Here is a 21,600-nt window from a genome sequence, read left to right on the forward strand (position 1 = left end):
TTAGCAGCAACCTTCTCATCACAAAATAAAAGTAGTAAATACCTGTCGGGTTGTTGCTTCCCAAAGAAATGTGTCATCCAACCTTGTCTTTGAGGAAAAGCAGGGGGTTAGAGGCTCTGCTGTAATTTTTCTGCTGTGCTTCCCCTCCTGGGCTGTATTACCAAGAGATTGATCACCATCCTTACCGATATTATCACTGTTTATTGTGATGCTGTGCTGTAGTCACGGAGAGCTCTCTGCCATGCCCGGCTCCCTGCGAGTGGCCAGGGCGGTCCCAAGGTGCTCCTGTCAGTCGGAGCAGGCTCCACGGGGACTTGGAGCCAATTTTAAAGTTGTGACCATAAATTACAGCCGTTCTGCTGAGGCATCGTCACCGCCGTCATCGGGACAGCAGGTGCCAAACCGCCGCGTCCTCGCTCCGAGGAGCATCTGCTGCCTTTGAAAGGAGGGTTTTGCTGAATAAATGGATTTCGTTTTCATGGAGTCACAGGAGATCCTGAGTTGAAAGAGACCCACAAGGATCACGGAATCCAGCTCCTGGCTCTCTCCAGAAACAAAGCCGTGGCTGTCGTGGTTGTTGGCCGATATTGAGTGATGGTGGTAACTAAAGCGCTAAATGACCAAATAGCATCAAAAAGCCCCAAAAGGGGAAGAAAAAAACCACAGTCCCCATCTCGGGGAGCGCCCTGGGCACCCTTGGTGGCTTTGTAGTGGGTTGCAGCCTGTGGTGGTGGTGGTCCAGTGCCACGGCAGTGGGCTGGGTGCTTTCCAGCACACAGCTCTGTCTCCCCAAGGACTGCGAGATTTGGTGCTGATTATTAAAAAATGACCCAAGATTATGGATGCAACTGAGGAATATTACGTAAGTCTTGTAGAAAAATGACCTGAATAGATGAGTGAAGGCTCTGGCTGGTTCTCCAGCTGCACTGAGCTCTGTCTATTTATATCACCTCTGGGCTTTCGAAACCCTCTTTTAACTAAAGCTCATTTGATAACGCATGTCTTTTAAAAAGAAAATAATAATAAAAAAAAGCAGGAATAAAAAAAGAAAGAAGGAAAGGGGGGAAAAAAAACCCCTAAAGAAAAACACCTCTATGGAGAAGGTAGGGTTTTAATGAAGAAATATTTTATACTATTCTCCTACAACCTTAGGGCTAATAGCCTGGAACTGGTACTTTGGCTCCTTAAAAAGCCCAACAAGACAAGCCAATTACGGCCTCTGAAACATTTTTATTTTTAGTTCCTTGTAATAGCAATTTATCCTCGGCTATGGTACATTAACTGGAAGGAACAAGAAGTAGTAAGGTTTTGGCATCTTTGTAATAACCAACGGGCTGTGTTTACCAGGCTGTTAATAATGTGGGGTGGCTGTGGGCAGGGGAGAGGGCAGTGTGGGGATGGAAAAGGGCGTCCAGCTAGTGCCAGACTGAGATTCCCCTAATCTTGTGAGCGCTTTGTTGTCATTCATTTCCCTACAGTTTGTTCTGGGAGAACCCAGGCTCCTGTTAGCTTGAATTCCTCAGTTTCTGCTGCCCCGGAGCTGGTGGCAGGGTTTGGAGGGGAGGAAGGGCTTGCAGAGGGTGCTGGTGTGTCCCCAGGGATGCTGAGGCTGGTGGCACCTTTGGGAGGCAGTGGGTTCTGAGCAGAGCAAAGCCAGGCTTCACATCCACTCCCCACGCAGGGTGAGACAGCGATGGCAGTGGGAGGAAGGCCAGTCCTGCGCAGATTTGCTGCCAGTCTCATGGCTGCAGGGTAATTTTGTGGGCTGGAGAGCTGCGTTTTCCTGCCCAAGTAGGGGGAAAAAATAAAAAAAAATTAAAATAGGGGAAAACTGGTTTTGAGAAAGAGTTTTGTTGTGAGCAAAATCCCCTCGAGGCTCTGAGTGGGAGCTGCCTGAGGCTATCCTGATTGCAAGCCTTCCCATGCAATTCCAGATAAACAATGTGAATGATAACACCATGAGCATGCAGGACAGCGTGTGTCTTGGTTTGATTATCTGCCAGTGTGGGGGGATTTGAGCTGAAGCCAGGCAGGAGCTGCTGGTGCAGAGGTTCCACCCCAGGGCTGGGTTTGGATGCCCGTGACCGTGGGACCAGATCTGGCCTCTGGTGAAGCCGTGGGAGGAGGATGACTGGGGGCGTGTAGGTTGGGAAGCTCTGTCTGCTTGCCCAAAAATCATTAGGAATGGGGTTTCCACTGGAAAATGGGCTAGGGCCAAGGTCCCTGTGCCCCCTGGGTGCTCCAGGGCTTGTGCATGCTCAGGGTGGCATCCCAGGCATCCCATCTCTCTGATGTGCCGAGTTGGCAGCAGCATCTCACGCCTTCCCTATTTTTAACTCAGCTGCAATGATTTTTTGGTTTTTCTTTTTCCTTTTTTTTTTTTTTTCTTTTTTTTTTTTTTTTTTCTTTTTTTTTTTTTTTCCCCTTCTTCTTTTTGCAGAGAGAAATCTGTGATTTCTCCTGTTCCCTGCAAAACGCATTGGTTCTGACCTGCCACTCCAGAAGGTGAATGACAGGGAGTTTTATTTAGCCCCAGAGATGGGAACATTTGAAAAAAGGTTTTTCTGTTATATTTGTTTTCATTCCTAATGGCAGGAGGCAGGGAAAGGACAGTTCTGAAAGGTTTTTTAACAAATCTCTACGTCATGCCCCATCACCCTGGGCGTGCTGATTAGATCCAGATTGTTTTTTGCAACAGTTAGGGAGGGGTGTAGTCTGTGCTGGGAGCTGCATGTGTGGATCCATTACATATCTGAAAGTCCCAGGTACAGGTAATGGGAAAAACCCTCTTCTGTTAGGTTTATTGGCTGTTACATCCCTGCAGGGAGTTTTCCTTGGCATATGGAGGCAGGAGCCCTGTGCAGAAGGCTCAGGGAAAAGCTCAGCCCCCTGCCCATCAGTGGGCACGTGGGAGGGAGGCATTGCCCCTGCTGCCCCCAAATCCCTCCTGTCCCAGCCAGGGGTGAAGCACCAGGCTGCCAGGGCCTCACCAGCCTCCTGGCTGCTCTTGGTCCGTATGAGAACGTGGAAAACCTGCCCCAGGTTTGGGTCAGTATTTTGCTTTTCAGTAGATTTTGAGGGGTGGTGCTAAGCAGGTGTCTGCTGTGATGGTTCCAATGGAGGGACCCCGTGCCATGTCCCCCCCAAAAGGCTTTGGTGTTGTAGATGCCATGTGGATGTAAGGCAGCTGTTTCAGGATTACATTTTTGTTCTTCACAGCCACACTGTGGATTTCTGATCTGCTGACTAATCCAACCGGGTGACACTGTTTGTGGCTTTGTGGGGTGTAATTTTGGCTTTGTTGTGTGCTGCTGCTCCTGGATTCAATCTGAGTTTTTAATCCTATACCTTTTTTTTCCAAAATCACGTCTCAGCAGCAACTTTTCTCTTTCCTCCCATCCATTTTCAAAGAAAAAAATGACAAAGCCTGTGTTTATTTGGGGAGGGGACAGAAGTTCAGGGTGGATTAGTGGGATGCTTGCACTGTAATACGGTCTGGCTTGATACTGCTGCTTAGTCTGATCAGAGGAGTGATGCTAAAGGATGAACTCTCGCAGTGATTTCTCTGCAATGCTTTTTATTTCATCAAGAGAAAATGGAGGCTGGAGTCGGTTCCTTCAGTGTTTAATAATGTCCATCATAACGAAATGCCCTTTATTTAAGCTGCAGCAATAATTAGAGGCTTGGTGGTGTTAAGTAGCCATAGAGTCTGGCTCTGAGGAATGTTCATTGTACCTCATTAAATTTGGAATTACTGCTTAAAAGGCCAGAAATAAATATTCTGTTTATATTTCGGGGATAGTAAATCTAAATGGATGCTGTGTTTGCACATCCTCGTCTCTGCTCGTTCCTGCTGAAGCGAGCGAGGCACTGCTCCAGTGGGCTTAGGCAGCAATCAGTGTCTGCAAAACAGCCTAACCCCAAACCCAGCCCTGGTTTCATTGATCAAGCGCAGGAAAATGATCTGCTGTATTACATCTAATTATAAAACATCAATATCAGATGCTAAATGCACTTACTTTCTCAGAGACGCTGCGTTGGTGGTTCACAGTTTGCAGTCTCCTGTATGAGAGGCTCTGTCAGTGAGCTGGGTGTGGGGAGAGGGCTGCAGAAGGAGATGCCAGAGGTCAGGTTCTTTCAGCTCTTCCAGGTGACTGGCTTTGAAATACTCTTTAAGAGCTGAATTGCTTAGTGTTTTACTTCTTGCCTGGGGCTGTTGGCAGTTTAGAGGTGCGTCCTCTAGTCCTCAGCCTGGCTTGTGCTGCAGTGCCCGTGGAGTGGCTGGAGCTACTGATGGACACCAGTGGCCAGATGGGTTTTTTTCCGAAGGTGCTGACCCTGCAGGGGTCTCAGAGGCACAGCACAGCTTGTCTGTCAGGGGACAGGGTGGTGTGTTCCTTGGTGTGACCCGGGCATTGCTCCCCGCACTGCGTCTGTCAATGTTTGCTGATTTTTCCCCACGGTGGAAGCCCCAGTAGCTGTTTGGGTGGAGGTTGCACTGGTGTTTAACCCAAACCCTAAAGGGATGCTGCTGCTCTCAGACCTCTGACGTGCCAGGAGGTGCCAGTTTGGGAGAATGAGGACCTGGGAAGTAGGGGTGTGTGTGGCATCTCCCTGGCTGTGTGCAGTGGGTGTCACAGGGGCTGTCAGTGCCCGAGCTGGTGGTGAGCAGGGAGGGAAGGAGCAGAGCTCCTCCAGTGGGTCGGGCACTGCACCTGGGCACTGCTCCTGGCCCCATGACCCACGAGGCTCTGAGGCAGCCTGGTCCTTAGCACGGGGCTAATTACCTGCCATCACACACGACGGGGGAAATCTCTCCTGACATCCTTTTGTGATGCACTCGGAGCCTGGAGCTGGGTCTGATGAGTCTCCTCGGTGTGCAGAGGGAGACCAGCCACAGGGAGACCAGCAGTGTTGCTGGGTGTGAAGGCGTCAGCACCAGCCTGGCTGCTCCTCTTGGGCCGTGGGGCTCCATTCCAGTGTTCCATGGGGTTTCCTACTGCGCCTGCTCCCGATGGGAAGGAGTCTCAGACCGCCTCCTTATTTCCCACGGGTTAAATAAGCAGCTTGCTAAATGATCATGACTTTCCCTCTTTGCTGATGCGTACTTCATTTGACCTGGTCCCTACTTGGAAATTTTCGCTGTTTCCCAAGTGCAGCTGGAGCGTTCTTACTCGATTTGCATGAATTCTGTATCACCCACAATGTGATTTCAAACCGTAAGAATTAAATGCTGGTGAGATCTCCTAACAGGCAGCATCAGTTCTGTTGCAGATGCTGGAGCTGTGATTGAGTGGCCCATGGAGAACAGGACTGAGGATACAGAAGGACCAGGAGAAGCAGCCTTACAAGCCCTACCCTTCCCACCAGGGAGGCCCAGTGGATTTTTTGGGAACAATTTGCCATTTCTGTGGTCCCCAGTGATGCCTGCAGCACAGAGGGAAAGTCAGGAGGCTGGTGCTCCGGGTGGAGATGTGCAGCTTGGTGCAGAGGATGAGGAGCTGCCTCATGTTTCTGGAGGATTTTGTGAAACCCAAAAGGAGAGATGCACATTGCAGCCTTGGAGAAAGGTCCGCTTTGTTTTTTGTTGATAAAGGGTGACATGCAAGCTTTATTAGCAAGGCACGTAGGGGAAGAAAAGGCTCAAGGGATAACCCTGAAAAAGTGGCGCTAAATGTGTCATTTTTATGAAGCTGATTCTGTGAAGAGTCCCTACATGCTTTGGCAGGAGGTTGCAGCAGGTTTACAATAATTTGTGGAAAGACAGAAATGTTTTCACCCTGAAGTGAGAAGAAGGGCAAAAAACCCCTGCGTTGAGATGCTTTAGTGCCATCTTCTGAGGCAGAGGCTGGCAGATGGATGGATACCTGTCACTTCGGGTCCAGCTCCAAACAGCCATGGACTTTGCTGGGGGCTGATGTGTGGACTGAGGAGCCAAACCCTGAATCGAGAGCCTGGATCCACATGCCGTGGAGAAAGCTGGATTTTCACCTCTGTGGAGTTCGGCTTGACAAACACCCCGCGTTTGAAATGGCTGAAAAGTGGGAAGAGTGATGGAGAACCTGAAGCCAGGCATCTGCCCTGAGGCAGGCTGGCTGCAGGGACGTGACTGCTGATCCCAGCCTGCTGGCACGGCCCAGGACACATCCCTCCCACCCTGGGCACTGACTCCAGCCACCATCCTCTGTTCCTCCAGCACTCCACACTGCTGGCCGTGCCCGGAGTTGCTGCAGCCCGCTGACCTCTCTGCTGGCACTTGCATTAGTTCCTCTCAAGCTGCCTTTGGACCCGCCAGGGTTTATTTCTGTTTCTGAGGCAGGGAGTGAGCAGTCGTTAGAGCAGTGCCCTGTTGCTAACAGACCTTTTGCTCTCGGGGAAGTCACCCCATCGATATCCAGGTCAAGAAGAGTTGTACTGACGTTTGTACATCTATTTTTTTTAATTTTTTTTTTTTAATTTAATGGAATTGGCAGTCCTCAACCAAAAGCAACCGCTAGGGGGAAAAAAAAAAAAAAAGTTTAATATTTGCCTCCTGATTGCTCGCTTTGGAGTGTGTCTGTTGTTATATTTATATTTGTGTTGCTAAGGCAGTGGTTAAAAGCATTTTTCAAATTAGGCACCGGTAAGCTGTATGCCAAGCCAGGCCTCTCTTTGATGGCATTGACACCAACCCTTCTGCATCTGGAAAGCAAATCCCAAGCCTGGAGGACAGCAGGATTACTCTCCTCCCGGAGAAATGCAGGCTGAGGCCGCAGACTTTTTGCAAGGTGTTATTCAGCGTTTCCCAGTGTCTGGAATGTATTGTTTATTCACGGCGCAGAGGCTGTGGGGCTGATCATGACAAGTGTAAGCATCCTTTCTTCAGTTACAAGGAGCAGGAGATAAGAGTTGGCAGCATGTGTGGGAGGGCCTCGCTGTGCCTGGCTCTGAGCACGGGAAGGAGAGGCTGGACTTGGGGCCGGGCTCCCCTTTGATTTCTACAGGAGTGATGCTGATTAGTGAGGAAGTGACAGTTCGTTTGCTTTTGCCAAAATAATGAAGAAGATGAGGGCCAGCCTCTCAGCGATGCACTTGATGAAGAGCGCGCTTTCATCGGTGCCAGCCAGCCTTAACTTTTCCCTCTTTCTTGTGCTTTGACTTTGTTCTTTGGGTCTCATTAAGAGAGGGAGTGGATCCTTTCCCAATTAAAATGTTGACATGTCGAAGATGCTCTCCTTTCCCATCATTTTGCCTCTGTTTGTAAGTGGTTGCACCTTGCAGGATGAACTAGAATTAAATCAAGTGAACTTTGATTGAATAATGCAAGCTGTAAAGCAGCCCTTCTCCGTGAAAAAATCTCGTTTCTTTTTTATTTTTCCGTTTTGATCCCCTCGTCTGCATGGAGATAACCTTGACAGACAATCCCATGGCTAACTGAAGAAACTGAGCTGGTGGGAGTGCAGGAAGGATGGGCAGCCCACCCTTGTGCCAGTGTGGGCAGCACTGGCAGCTCTCACCTCTGAGGGTGCAGACCCAGGGAAGAGGATTTTCCATCCTTGTGGCTATGGCACTCCTTGTTTTGTCTGAAATCTGGAAGTAATTATCATTACATGTGCTGTGTCCAGTGGTGGGGGAATTCCAAGCCTGGGAACGGATGCTGTGTCCTGCCCCTCAGGAACCCTCTTGTTCTGTGTGGATGTAGGGGTTTCATCAGTGGTGTGGTGCAGGGCATCCTGAGGAGGGGGGACACATGGAGCAGGGAATACACAGGAAGGACATAACTCCTGTCCGTCGAACGTGAATCACGGGGAATTTGCTCATCAGTGGCTGAGATGAGCCAGGATATGGTCTTTGTTTTTGGTTTGAAATCCAAATAGCAAAGCCCCCAGTGACGTTGGTCTCAGGGGATTTAGTGCCAGGTCTGTATCTGGGCTGTGGCAGTTCAGTGGCAGCACGTGGTGTATTTTGGTGGCAGTGGTCAGTCTTTCCCTATGGATGACATTGGGCATTCCCTGGCCCCTGAAGCCTTGGCGATGCCGTGTCCGTGCTCTGAGTGTTTCAAAGCTCTTCACTGTACCTGTATCTATTGAAATTTGCTGTCTGCATCGTCTCCCCCAGCCGTTCCTCTCCTGGTTTTCCCGAGGCTGAGCTGTGCACACACACAGGGATGGAGGTGATGGAGGCAGTGCTGTGTGCGGGGGGTCGTGGTGGTGGGGTTGGGGATGCAGGGATGGAGCCAGCTGAGGCTCTGGGCTTGTGGGAGCTGTTCCCACATCTGCCAGTGCTGGGTGATAGAGGGAGGCTCCCCCCTCTAAAGGGACATGCCAAAGCTGGCTCCCATGCCTTCTGCCCTCCATTGCCTGGCTGCTCCCAGCTCATTTGCAGGGCTGGGGTCTGCTGTGAGGCTGCTTGGGGTGGCATCCACCCCCTCGGGATGGCAGCACCGGGACTGATGGACAAACACAGGGTCAGGTATTTTCTGTGGCATTTAGGTTCCTGGGTATCATATGCCTTGAGAACACGTGCGTCTGTTTGCTCCCGAGTTTTAAAGCGTCAAAGTCATCCGGCAGGACCACGGATGCAGGAACTGCAGGGACCAGTAGTTTGTGCAGTAAATCTCCAGCGTGACTCTCCAGCAGTAATTACTGTGTGAAAGTAATAACCGAGCTGTGCTGAGTGCTAGGCCAACTCCCCCGGCTCGCTGCTCCTCGCGTGTTTCTCTCTGGGAGGTTCCTGTTTGGTAAATTAGATATTGTGCTGTATTTCAGAAAAGGTTACACTTAACCAAGGCTGCCTCTGCTTTATTATCTTGGCAGAGCCGTGTAACCTCTGCTGGGGTACGATTGGATTTCACATTCGGCTCTGCTGCAGTGGCCCCACTCCCTGCATCCTGCCATTGTGATTACGTTAGCAGCAGACTCGGCTTTCCTTTATTTATTGAGACATTAAAGATGCATGCATTTATTTTTACCATGTTCATAATTGCCATAAAAACAGGCCATAGCATCCCAGAGCGCCTCTTTGGGAAGGAGAACAACCGCGGCGCTGGGGCGAGGAGGAGCGTGGCAGAGGGAAAGCAGGACAGGGCTGTGGGGCAGGTGGATGTTCCCATTTCTGTCCTGGGAGGGTGCTGCTGTTGTCCTCGAGGAGGGGAGCAGAGCAAAGACTGCTCCTTCTGCTGCTCAGGAGGCAAGGAGCATCCCCGGGGCCAGGGGCGGTGCTGGTGGGAGCCCAGGTGGGATCCCTGCAGGTCCGGGGGAGCTTTGGGTGGATGGACAGGTGGACTGGAGTGCCTGACTCGTACAAGATCCTGCATCCTCAGGTGTCCCTGAAGTGCAGGAAGGATCCTGGCCAGGCTGTGCAGATCCCACCCTGTTCCAGCACTGTGGTTCATTCCATGCATCTCCCATCACACCCTACCATGGACCTGCCACTGCACCCCACTGCACGGCTCCCACCAGGTCCCACCACGTGGGAGCCCCCTGATGACTCCCACCACGGTCTCATGGCTTTCCCCCTGTTCTCTCCCCTACCTTCTGGCTGCTTTTTTTGTTTCCTCACCTGCTGCCAGCAGCAGAACCCTCAGGGCTGTGTAATCTGAGGTTAAAAGACGGCGTTTCAAGTGCAGAACGAGTTAGTGGGTTTTGCTGGCAAATAACAACTCCTTTGACTTTTCTCCCCTTCTTTTACTCCCTTTCAACTTTTAAGCATGTCACCCATTGTTTGCTTTTTTTATTAATGACAGATCCCACTGTCTCTGCAAATGAAATGATGTAAAACAAAGAAAAGTGCCCACATCAAATTCTCCGGCAGGGGATTACCTTGCTGGCATTTACATATCTATGCAATAAATATTTTAACATGTTAATTATACACTAATAAGAAAAATACCTTTTGAACTTTCAGTCAAATTGACACACAGAGAACCGAGTCCATCAGGGAATTAAAAGCAATTAGTTTTGTAACAGAGCATAGTCACATTGTTTCTCCTCTGCAAATTGTTCTGTGGTCACCAGCCAGCCGCTTTTTTTTTTTTTTTGGTGAAAGTTGGTGGAAAGACTGACAGGTGCTGTAGTTTTCTCTGGCTCTGCCCTGCTGGCAGGGGCCTGTGCCATCATGGGATGCTCCTTCCCTCCTGCAGGGTTTCGTCCTGGCCCTGCAAACCTGACTCTTCCGAGTCATGGAGAAATCAGACTTGTAACCATCTCCCTTTTCTTTTCCTCCTTCCAGACTGAAAACTACTCCTTTGATTCCAACTACGTGAACAGCAGAGCTCATTTAATAAAAAGGTACGTAGGCTTGCTTGAAGGGCTTGGCTTTGCCCAGCCAAATCTCAAGGGTTTAATGTTCTTTCATACTGCGTTATATACTACTTTCTTGTTTTAATATGCAAAACTTTTTAAGAGTAATTATTCGATTTTAAAACAGTACTTGCTTCCCATTAAGTCCCATTGCTCATGGTTTGCAATAAAGGAAATACTTTTTTTCCTTCTCTTTTGCCTCTTCATGCTGGGAAGGTGCAGTAAGTGGAGTGCTGTTACCCTGACAACTTTCAAACTCTGAGAGTTCATTCCATTTGAATGCACAGGAATAAAAGGATAGATTTGGGTGGTGAGATCTCCCTGCCACGTGAGGCGGGGAAATAAAAAAAAAAAAACCAAAACAACAAGTTGTTTGCGGGCAGGTAATTGGGTTGGATGCAGCTCATGGTTCTAGCTCCCTGTTTTAGTTTGGAGACCAAGGCAAGCAGCACTTTGCTAGGCTGATCTTTTCGGCGTGTGGAAGCAAACAATCAGTTCAAGCGCAACCTGGCAGTTACCCTTGGGGAAGTGGAACCCTTGGGGTGAAACACTGCTACCCTCAGAGCCTGGCAGCGGTGAGGGAATGTCTCTGGGAGTTACCCAGCTGAACCCCACCGGGCTGTGTTAACCCAGGGGTGAGCATCGCCCCAGGGGCAGGAGGCAGGGCTTGCCGCTTGCCTGGGAAGGGCACTGACACAGCACGATCCATACTCTCACCAGGAGCTGCAGGGCCAGCTCCCCGCACAGGATGAGGGTGCAGGATGGGGCCAGCAGCTCCTTGCCCACCTCCCTCCTCTCCCCAAGGTGCGTGGGGAGCGAGCCATGCCCGTTCCCGTGCCTGTGCCCGGCGCAGCTGTGCTCGGTGACTCTGCAGAAACCACCACTGAACCAAGGGTTTTACAGAGAGCAGAAGCCGGCCCTGAACTGTTGAGATCTGATCTGAGCAGTAAAAATATCCAATTATCTGCCTGGCTGAGATCCCATTTGTTTACATCTTAAAAACCTGAGCGGTGAGGGAGCTGCGAGCGCATTGTTAGAGCCGGGCGGGTTCAGCTGGCGAAGGGCAGGTGTATTTGCCTGCGTGGCTCGTGGTGTTTAACGATGTTAATGTGACTGTGAGAGTTGGCTGGCCTGTGCCACGCTGCTCCCCACCAGAGAGTCTTCAGGCACGCTGAAAAAAAAAACAAAACCCCAAATCTATTAATCTTTCCTCGTTCACACCTAAGATAAAGGCAAACAGCTCTCCCGCCTGCCGCAGCGGGGCTTGCTCCGAGGCTGTATTGTTTGGGAAATGCTGCTGCCGCCGATTCCCCCAGACCTGCCCATCCTTTAGAGAAGTGTCAGCCACGGAAGCATGTCGTGTGTGGCTGCTGCATTACGGTCTGGCTCACTGCGGGGAAGATAAATGCCTTGTAACGTGGGCTGCCTGTGCATTACGAACAGCAGCTCCGTGTAGGACAGCGGTTCCCCTTGCTTCCTACCTTTGTCTTGTATCTAAAGTACAACGGGTACAGCCAGGAGTGCTGTGCAGACATCTGAGAACAAAAAATATTTTCTGTAACATCCCGTGGCATCATTTTCATCCTTTGCCTTTATGAAGATGTTGTAGCTCTGCTATCTTTGGTGAGTGAATCTCCTCAAATCCAGCACTTAATTAATCTATTTGTACTTTTCCTGTGTTGTCTGCCTGCCTCTCTCGCTCATCTGCACGCACACAAATGAATTGTAGATTTGTAGTGCTTTCTTAACTTAAAAATCTTTGATGTCACCTGGAATCAAAGTCGGTGGCTTCAATAGGGACATCTTTATTTAAAAGGTAATGTTTGAAGGTTTACCAATTTATATGTATTTCAGAGCTCCCCCCTCGTGTGCTTTTCCAGAGCATCAGATGGTAGGTGGTCTGCTTGGTTTCCGTGGAGACACAAAAGGGCTTTTCAAAGTAATGAAAATCTCCATCTCTTTGGGGCTTTGAAGCCCAGGCCACGTCTTTCACTGACGTTTCACACCACATCAGCCAGTGAGAAAGTTTGGAGAAGTGGGTGCAGGTGGATCCTCCCAAGGAGTTGCAGATTTCCCAAGCCAAGGCTGGGTGTGGAAAGAGAACAGGGTGGGTGTCCCCAGGGATGCGCCCATGGCTGTGCCACCTGGGGCAGGTGTGTCTCAAGGTGTCCCTGCTGCTCACAGCAACCCAGTGTCCTGGGGCATGGCTCCTCTCAGGGTGCTGGGGTCCCAAATGAAGCCAGGAATGTAGCTCTTCATGGGATCACAGAATGGTTTGGGTTGGAAGAGGTCACCCAGTGCCACCCCTGCCATGGGCAGGGACACCTTCCACTGTCCCAGGTTGCTCCAAGCCCCAATGTCCAACCTGGCCTTGGGCACTGCCAGGGATCCAGGGGCAGCCGCAGCTTCTCTGAGCATCCTGTGTCAGGGCCTCACCACTCACAAGGAAGAATTTCTTTCAAATATCTAAATCTCGTCTCTCTTCTTCCAATTCAAAACCATTCCTCCTTGTCCTGTCACTGCCAGCTTGTGTAAAAAGTCACTCTCCCTCTATTTTGTGTGTCCTATCGCTATTTGCCCATATTAAAAGTTACTCCTTTTAATAAGTTGCCTTTAGGAACTGGAAGGGGCTCTAAGGTCTTCCCAGAACATTATCCAGGATGAACAATCCCAGCTCTCTCAGCCTGTCTTCTTAGGAGCTGCTCTTCTCCCACCCCTCTGGCCTGGGGGCTGCCTTCCGTGGGCTGTTGGGGCTGCTCAGCCCTTGGGGGAAATCTGTGAGCAGCTCAGTCCTTGGTCCTCCCAGCAGTGGCTGTGCTTGCAGAGGCTGTCAGGGATGTTTGATACAATCTGTGTATCAGATTCCCTTAAAGCTGCATGAACTTGGACCCAGAATCACTGCTTCATTTTTAAAAACAAGAATGCATCATCGTGATTAAAAGACATTCCTGTTTCCAGGAAGACTTTTGTGTTTGAGCTTGAAGTGATTAGGAGTTGGCTTATGACCTAAAAAGTGGGGGTTAGGTCTTGCGTAACTTCGGTATGAGGTAGTACAACTTGGGAGAGCCAAGTTGTGGAGACAGCTAATTTAATGTATATTTTTAAAATATTTATTTCAACCCCTGCTCCGCTCTGAGTGTCCGTAAGGCCCACGGCAGCCTGAGGGAACCCACGGGCTGACACCACCCCCAGGGGCAGGGGCAGCCTGTGGGGTGCTGCGGGCTGCACGCCGTGTTTTGGGGTGCAGAGGTGCCCGTCAGAGGGTGTCCACCCCACCCTGCCTGCCCCAGCTGTCCCTGCCTGGGCAGTGTCACTGGGTGCTGAGGGACCTGCCCTCCCCGCCGGTCTCGCTGCAGCGCCGTCAGGAGCTGTGTGCCACCTTGTCCCACCCAGTAAGTGACAGCTGTGTTTCCCCAGCAGCTCCACGTTCAAGGACTTGGAGGGGAACAGCCTGAAGGACAGTGGCCACGAGGAGAGCGACCAGACGGACAGCGAGCATGACGTGCAGCGCGGCCTCTACTGCGACACGGCCGTCAACGATGTGCTGAACACCAGCGTCCCCTCCATGGGCTCCCAGGGCCCCGAGCAAGGTGAGCACTGCTGTGCCCTGGGAGGTGCCCAGGGCCCCCCAAATGCCCCATCTGGTGGCTCTGGCGCTGCCCTGGTGGGTGTGCAGTGAGGATGCTTAGTGCTTGCCGGGGATAGTGCCGCGGCGCGTCGTCTCACTGCTGGGTAGGTGTAAATTAATCTTCACGCCACGCCTGCCAGGTAAGTGAGCAGCTGGGATTATCCTCTATTCACAGGTAGAAAACCCAAGGCCCTGAGCATCTGCCTGACAGTGAGTGAGCGCTGGAGTTGGGATTAGGGGAGGAATTAGAGGCTCTGTGCCCAGGGCTGGTCCCTGCCCGGCTCCCCTCTGGAGCACCCGGGGTGTGTGCTCTTCCCAGCATGCTGTCCCAGCTCTGGAGCTCACACGCCAGCACTGTCCAGGAAGCTTTCCCAAAGGTCAGCAGAGCATGCAGGCAGTTAGTCAGGCATCCCACGAGGGATTAGCTCAGACCAGTGAGCGAGGGTTTGCATCTTTTTGCCTGCATAGGTGGCAGCTTTCAGCTCTCACCGTCCCCGTGTACAGGGATGAAGTCCTGCTCTGAAATCAGACTGGTATTAGCTAGAGGAAGGAAGTCAGAGGAGTTCAGCTGAGCCCAAGTGTCGCTTGTACTTGGGCATGAATGTCGCTTTTAATGTCTGAGGGATGCAAACATCCTATGCAAACATCCTGTCTTTTTCAATTAAGAAGCCCGAGTGCAGTTTGGTGCTCTGGCGCGGGGGAGCCTCGGGGCACTTGGCTATATCTTGAGATAAGCTGTAGCTGAGGCTCAACTGGAAGCCCCACTGCTAAAAGACTTAAGGATATGAAAACAAAACGCTGCGATTATGAACTGGTCTTCAGCTGTTTAACTCAATTCATGGTAAACATCATTAAAAGCCTTTGTTGTGCTGTCATAAAAGAGTCAAACGGGGGAGAGAGAGTTCTTGCCATCTGCGCCTCCGAGTGTGGGATTTTTCTGGAGAGAATCTGATCGCTGTATTAATTCGCGATAGAGTCTGTTAAATGGCCGTAGTTAACCCTCTAAGACTCCACCAGGAAGGGAACACAGAGGTCACCTACACATTCCATGCTGCCAGCCACACTAATTGGAGAGGGATGGCATCCGCAGCGATAATGTATTTCCAGACAACCCTACTGTGGCCAAAGATGAAAAAAATTAAACATTTATATAACTGTACAGTGGCAGTTTAATTCTCCGCGGACCAGCACCGTGTCAGAGAATGCAGGCTGATAGCCATCATTTATTATTCTTCTATTACAAAGAAATGCTTTTTCATTTCGATCAGGAGAGGGTTTCCTAAGATGCATTTGTAGTAAGGGATGACTGTGGAAGCAAAAACGCTCATAATTGATTCCCATCCTGGTGAATGGTCTGAGCAACATCTGTTAATTTTTTGTCACATTTCTTCAGCAAAAAAACCCAATCTCAATGGACTGCAGATAGGGTTTTACAGGGATTACATTTCTGATAAGTCTGCGTGCTGGCTCTGATAACAATGCAAATAAGTTAAAGAGGCTGAGTTGGAGGCAGAGCTCATGGGAGGAGTCGGATGGAAGTAAATATGGTTCAGCCCACTGTCGCATGAGCTCCTCACTGCGTGTAAAATACACCCCAAAAATCAGGTGTCTTTCCTGAAGGTGACTTCTGAAGGCAACCTGTGTGCCTCCTGGTCCTGCCGTGGCCGAGGGGCTTGGTGCTCCTGGGGCTGGTTTGTTTTTGGGAGGAAAGCAGCATGCCAGTGCTGCACTACCATCCAGCTGCACCTGCAGGCAGGTGTGCCACAATCAGCTCTCCTGTCCTGCAGGACCCCCACTGTCCTGTGGGAAGAGCTCGGGGTAACCCTGTGAGGTTATCAGGGTGGAGCTATGAGAGGACCAGCGCAGGTGTGGAAGTGAGTGGTTGCTGTCACAGAAGCTGAAAAAAAGTTAAAGAGAGTGTTGCCTGAGCTGATTTGTCAAACAGGAGCTGCAGAAAATAATCAGGAAAATCAAGATGCTGAGATGATGGTGATAACAGCAGTTCCCACATGATTAAAGCGGTGGTTTTGGCTTGGTAATTTTTACCTGATTTTGAGGCAGAGTGGCAGGGTGGGGAGGAAACACAAGAAATTCATTGACAAGGATGTGCAGGACTGTTGGCTGTCTACTGCTCCAAACACAGAGTCCTTGTCTGAAGAGCAGCCTGGCAGCTCATGTACCCGTGCTTTGCTTTCGCTTGTCCCTGCCCAAACTTCATCTCAAATAATCCCAGAGAAATGGGGTGGGGGAGTTCTTGCTGGGGTTTGCTCGTTGATGGTAATGATCTCCTGGCTGGGAGCCTGGCGTGGTCCCCCCGTGGTCAGTCTCTGCTGGGCATGGACCTCAGCTTGTGACACCACGAGTCCCTCGTGGGTGGCCAGCTCTCAGGCTTTGTCCCAATAATTTGTGAGTCTTTGTCTGCTCAGTGGGTAACCCTGGATCTGCCAAGGTTGGCAGAAATCCTTGTAGCTGGGTAGTAGGGGGTGACCCCTCTGTGGTGGCTCAGGGTGGTCCATGTGGACCTGTCTGGCCAGCCTTTGCCTACGGAGATGCTGCATTTCCTGCCGAGGGAGGTGGGCTTGGATGGGTCCAAGCTCCTTTGCCTTCTTACACCAGTAGTGAGTCCTTAGGTGTGGCAGCTCCAGGGGGCTGCTGGTGTTTCACTTTCCTGGTGCCAGTCTTGGGTGGGAGTGACACCAGCTGCCAGTCCCGCTGGCAGGAGCCCTCTCTCCTCCTTTGGAAATGACTTAGACTCCCAGAAAAATGGCAAACCACAGTGTGGAGAGTGTTGAGCTTCAGTGGGTAGCAGCAGGTCATCAGAAATACTGCCTGGAGCTCGGCCACATTGTGTATTTTGGGAGCAGGACTTCTGCCCAGTCCCTCTTTACCTCAGGATCCTAATTATCGATTATAAATTCATCTGATGAAAAGATGGCTTTAATTGCTCTAATATGTACCCAATTTGGGGTTCATTATAGCCCGGGATTGTTTTCCTTCCCTTGCTAATTGACACCAAATGGGATGCAGAGGAAGGCGGGCACTGGTGCCTTTCCACCTTCCTCGATTGCCTGGCTGCCGTTTAATTGTTTGTTTATTTGTGGAGGTGTCAAGCACTGCTGGAAGTTTACATGTACTCTCTTCCTAACTACGCCCCCTCGGCTGAACTTCCAGATGGATTTCTTTGGGAGAGGGGCGTTTTCAAGTGGCTGTTGGATCTCAGCGATGTTTTGGGATGGCTGGAGAAGTCTGCAGGAGGATGGGGTTAAATCCTGGTGATGCCTTGGGAAGGCTGAGCTGAAACAGAGACTGGACAGAGCTAGAGAATAAAGTAGGGATTTATTGGAAGGCCTTTAGGGTACACCTTGGGCAGGACAGGGTATGACCAGGGCTACACCCAAGGTCACAAAATGGTCACAAAATGGACAAATGGTCACAAGATCTTACATTTTTATAAGTTTTGGTCCATTTGCATCTTTGGGTTTAACTGTCCAATTCCAGCTCCAGGCTGTGAGGTCCCATCCTGCTTGTTTTCTCTCTTCAGCCCACCCTTGTTTGTGCTTTTGGGCTGAGAGTTGTCCTTGGTGTGCAGCAGGAGAAGGATTTGTTTTGTGTCCCTGCTGTGTGCAGAGCTGAGTGACACTGACTGTGAGCTCAGAGCTGCTCCCCTGGGCAGCACAGAACCTGCAAATATGAAAGCTAAAGCTTAAGGCATCACTGGGGTCCCCTTCATGTCTTGGCCAATTTCACCCCAAGATGGGGTGGATTTTCTCCATATCCTGGTGCACCAGTGACTGGAAGTGCAGCACTGGAGGAGCCCCTGGCTTCCAGGAGGAGCTGAGGTGTGTGGTGCTGCTGGGCAGGGCCCCACCAGCTCGCTGCCCCTGTGGATGGTGGTGTGGGATGGCAGCGTTGGCAGGAGCTCTGCCTTTGGGCTCGAAGCTGCTGACACCTGTTCCTCCCAGCAACACGGGGAGATCTCAGCGTGAAATGTTTCCCAACACTGCAGACTGTGGTGGTGGTGGTGGTGGTTTTCCCTGGAAATGGCAGCCCGGACCAGATGTTTCGCAGGGTAATTGAAAATTCCATTTTATCAGAAAGCGTTTGCTGTCAAAAAGTTTTATCTCTACTTCAACAAAGGGGTTGATTAGATCCCTCAGGACCTGAATTAGCATCTTTGAGGCTGGATGCTCTGTTTTGTGATTCAGGTAGTTATTCCTCCCTTGGTTTTGCTCATACTGGTACTTTTTTCTTTAAATCCCTTTGCCCTCTTCCAATCATAGTGTTTGTGCAGGTTTGGCTTGTTTTCTTTGTGTGGATGTGCACAAGCACCTAGATATGCTTAAATGTATTCTACTGCCTTTTTCACCTTGCCTTGAGCGAGAGCCATTCTCCTACTCTCTAAGTCACAGGAGCTCTTGCCAGCATAGAAATCAGAAAAGGAAGTATTTTGAATATGAGTTTTTAATGTTAGAAGCAACAGATTTCACACTTATCTTAATTCCCAGTGCTGGCCAGTATTTTAGCCATCAATTACAGGAAGAAAATCATTGGTCCAATGAAGCAGTGATTCACTGTTTAGGATAAAAATAAAAATAGAAAATACGAAAATAATAAGCACACACTAATCATTAAAAAGGCAGTGTTAGAAATAGTCACCACAGCCATAAAACAGTGAAAAAGCTTTAAAGTCAAAATGAGAGGGTTTTAAGCAATGTCAGTAATGGATCTCTACAGAGAATTGCTTCTAAAAGCATCACTTCCACTTTTCGGGTGCCAGATCAGCAGTAAAGGTTCACGTGAAATGTCATCTGGAAAGACCTGATCCTGCATACATTTTCCACATCTGTGTAACTTTGCTCACAGGGGAGATTTAATTGTATCTGAGTCCCATAAACTCCAGCAAGATGAAGGGTTCTTTGAATAGAAATGGGTTATATTTAAATAGTTATGTTAAGCCTTCTTTATACTATCACGCCATATAGAGATAAGATTTGGATGTAAAGGAGAAATGGGCCCATGATATTCACTGAAACTTTTCTTGCTGGTTGCATCCCAAGTTATTCACGTGCATCATCATTATCTGGAATATTCCAATTGGTTCTTCTGCTCATCTCCATAGTATCTGGGTGTATTTCAGTTGTGAATTGAGAACATGACTAATGGTATTAATGGGAGGCAAACACAGGTATTAGAAACTGTTGATTTTTTTTTTTTAAGCTGATTTCCAGCAGTCGTTCTACCTACAACCCCCTTTCACTCTGCAGAAAAGCCTTTCTGGAGAGCTGCACGCACATAAAGACCTAAGTGACACATCGTACGGCTTTGGAGGCTGCATTTCTCTGGAAGTTTCGACAAATTAATAAAAGTACCTACTTTCTTGTATTCATATATGCAGCACAAGACATAAAGTACAACATTCATACGTGAGTGACAGCAAACCCTTTAAGATGGATAAATGCTGTAAGCTTTCTTTACAGGGCGGTGTCAATTATTACAGCTCCTCTGATTTCTGTATTATTGCACGGCTCTGGTAAAGCAGCCTCAGTCAGCTCAGTGGTGCTCCTGCAGTGGCCAGCCTGGGGGGAAGCAATCAGCTTCTCACAGCACTTGGAAAGCCCCAAGAAGGATTTTTCTGACGAGTGGGTAAGCTGGTCTATGGGAAGAGGAGCTGATTGTCTCATGATTCCCACACTTTTAAATGATTGCGTGTTGAGCATCTCAGTCAGCTCCGTGTGGAGGTTACTGATGCTTTTGTCCACGCTCTCCCCATCCTCCCCTGTCAGCTCCTGCTGACATTTCCTATCCAGGACAGTGGAAGGTTGTAATATCTTTTGTTAGACCATTGAATGTGACTCAGCTTCTTCTTCAGAGGACAATGTGGACAGGCAGAACTGGACAGAGGGACAGCTTCAAGCTCAGATCCCTTCACTTCCGTGCCACATCGCAGCAGAGCAGGGCTGTGGTCACCTCAAGAGGTTTAATCCATGCCTGGACTTGCTGTGGTCACTTCAGGAGGTTTAATCCATGCCTGGACTTGCTGTGGTCACCTCAGGAGGTTTAATCCAGGCATGGACTTGCTGTGGTCACTTCAGGAGGTTTAATCCAGGCATGGACTTGCTAGTTGGCACGGACAGATCCCTTGTGCTGCTCTCCCTTAGTTTCTTAGTAACCCTGAGCACAGCTTGGAGAAATCCTTGCTGGAGAGTGCTGGAGGGCAGGGGTGACACTGAAGTCATCTCTCTAGCAATAAGTGCGGCCAGTCCCTCTTTGCAACAGGCAGAACTAAATAACAAACAGATGTGCAACGTCCTTTGTTTGCATAGGAAGCATTCTTCTGTATCCCACATTCCTGGCACTCTTCCTTCAGTTTTCAGGTTCGTTCAAAGATAGTTCTTGCAGAGTCTTCGTCACTGAAGTTACTCTATTCAGGGTCATGGGAGTTATAACCTTTAGATCCTCAAGTTTCCCCCCCCCCCCAAGCACAGAGAACACTCACCAGATGTGAACATTTTGGCAACTTGCAGAGGAGAATTAAAACTTGAATCCATGCCCTGTTGTGTAGGTTTGTAATGGATGAATGATCAGCCCAGAAAGTTGGAGAGTTTCAACTGTTTTATTGTACTTTTTAATGAGATTTTGTCAAATTCAGTCATTGCTTACCCATATTTTTGCTGGGTGACTGGAGAGCAATTTATAGGAGATACGAAGAAGAGGTATTTCAGATTAGAGAATCTCAGCTTCTATTTCTGCTTGGTTTTGTTAACTGTTCCTAAACTCCAGCTCAAGGAGAACCTTTGCAGAGAAGATCTTTGTCTCAGGGTTCGGCTGAAGATGGGGTGGTTTTAACCCTGGCTCTTCCAAATCCTCCTTTTCCAGAACCACTATCCAATACTTGGATTTTAAGATGTTTTAAGATAAATAAACGGTTCAGGCAAGCTTGCAGCTTCCTATTGCCTTACAAACAAGGCAAAAAAAGGCTCACATGGCCTCCTTTCCTCCTTTGCCAGTAACTTCTAAGGAAACCTTTAACACTTTCCTTCTCACAGCAGTTAAGACTGGCCAAGTGGTCAAGGTAATGGCCATCAGATTTAACAGTAGGGAAGGTATATGAATAAGACCAAACCTTCTGCTAACGCAGCAAGCCAGCACTTCCCAGTCTCCTCCTGTAATCAATCTACATCGTTAATGACTCTGAAAACAGACTGAACTGCTGGGGCTGGCACCGGGAAACTTGCATTACAAACTAACCATCCCTTATTAACCTTTTGGTGTTTCCTTCACAGCACTAATTAGAGCCAAATAAAACTACTGTTTGTGAAACTCTTAAGTTAAAATATAATTTTCAGGGAAAATATGGTAAACTCCAGAGCTCCTGTTTGCTTGGCCTTTCTTTTTAATTATGATAGAGGATGGCTGTTACTTGTTTAACACAGGCTTACATGATTAATGCTGCAATGTTACTGTAATTAAAACGGCAAAAAAAAAAAGATGTGATTGGGGCCCGTATAATTTACAGACATCTCGGCATTCTGGTGGCAGAGCTGCTCTAAGTGTTGCAAAGAGGAATCATAAAAATTTATTCTAATTAAAATTGCCAGATTGACTAAACAACAGGTGACTTATGTAACTTGAGCGACTTGCGCTCGGGGTGAGAAATCATCTGAAATCAGTGAATTATACAAAGCTGCCTAT

The 21,600-nt window shown here is 49.3% G+C and overlaps 1 protein-coding gene across 1 annotated transcript in view; it reads left to right on the plus strand.

Annotated features, from left to right (window-relative positions):
* The window catches only part of PCDH19 (protocadherin 19), a 61,531-nt gene that overhangs the window by 16,344 nt on the left and 23,587 nt on the right, over positions 1–21,600 (plus strand). The window contains exons 3-4 of the mRNA XM_066182232.1: positions 10,210–10,268; positions 13,701–13,870. Coding sequence (XP_066038329.1) covers positions 10,210–10,268; positions 13,701–13,870 — 229 coding nt within the window. The remainder of the gene's footprint in view (positions 1–10,209; positions 10,269–13,700; positions 13,871–21,600) is intronic.

Source organism: Chamaea fasciata, unplaced genomic scaffold (assembly GCF_029207755.1).
Source record: "Chamaea fasciata isolate MVZ Bird 193981 ecotype frontalis unplaced genomic scaffold, bChaFas1.0.hap1 SCAF_4, whole genome shotgun sequence".
Classification (NCBI taxonomy): domain Eukaryota; kingdom Metazoa; phylum Chordata; class Aves; order Passeriformes; family Sylviidae; genus Chamaea; species Chamaea fasciata.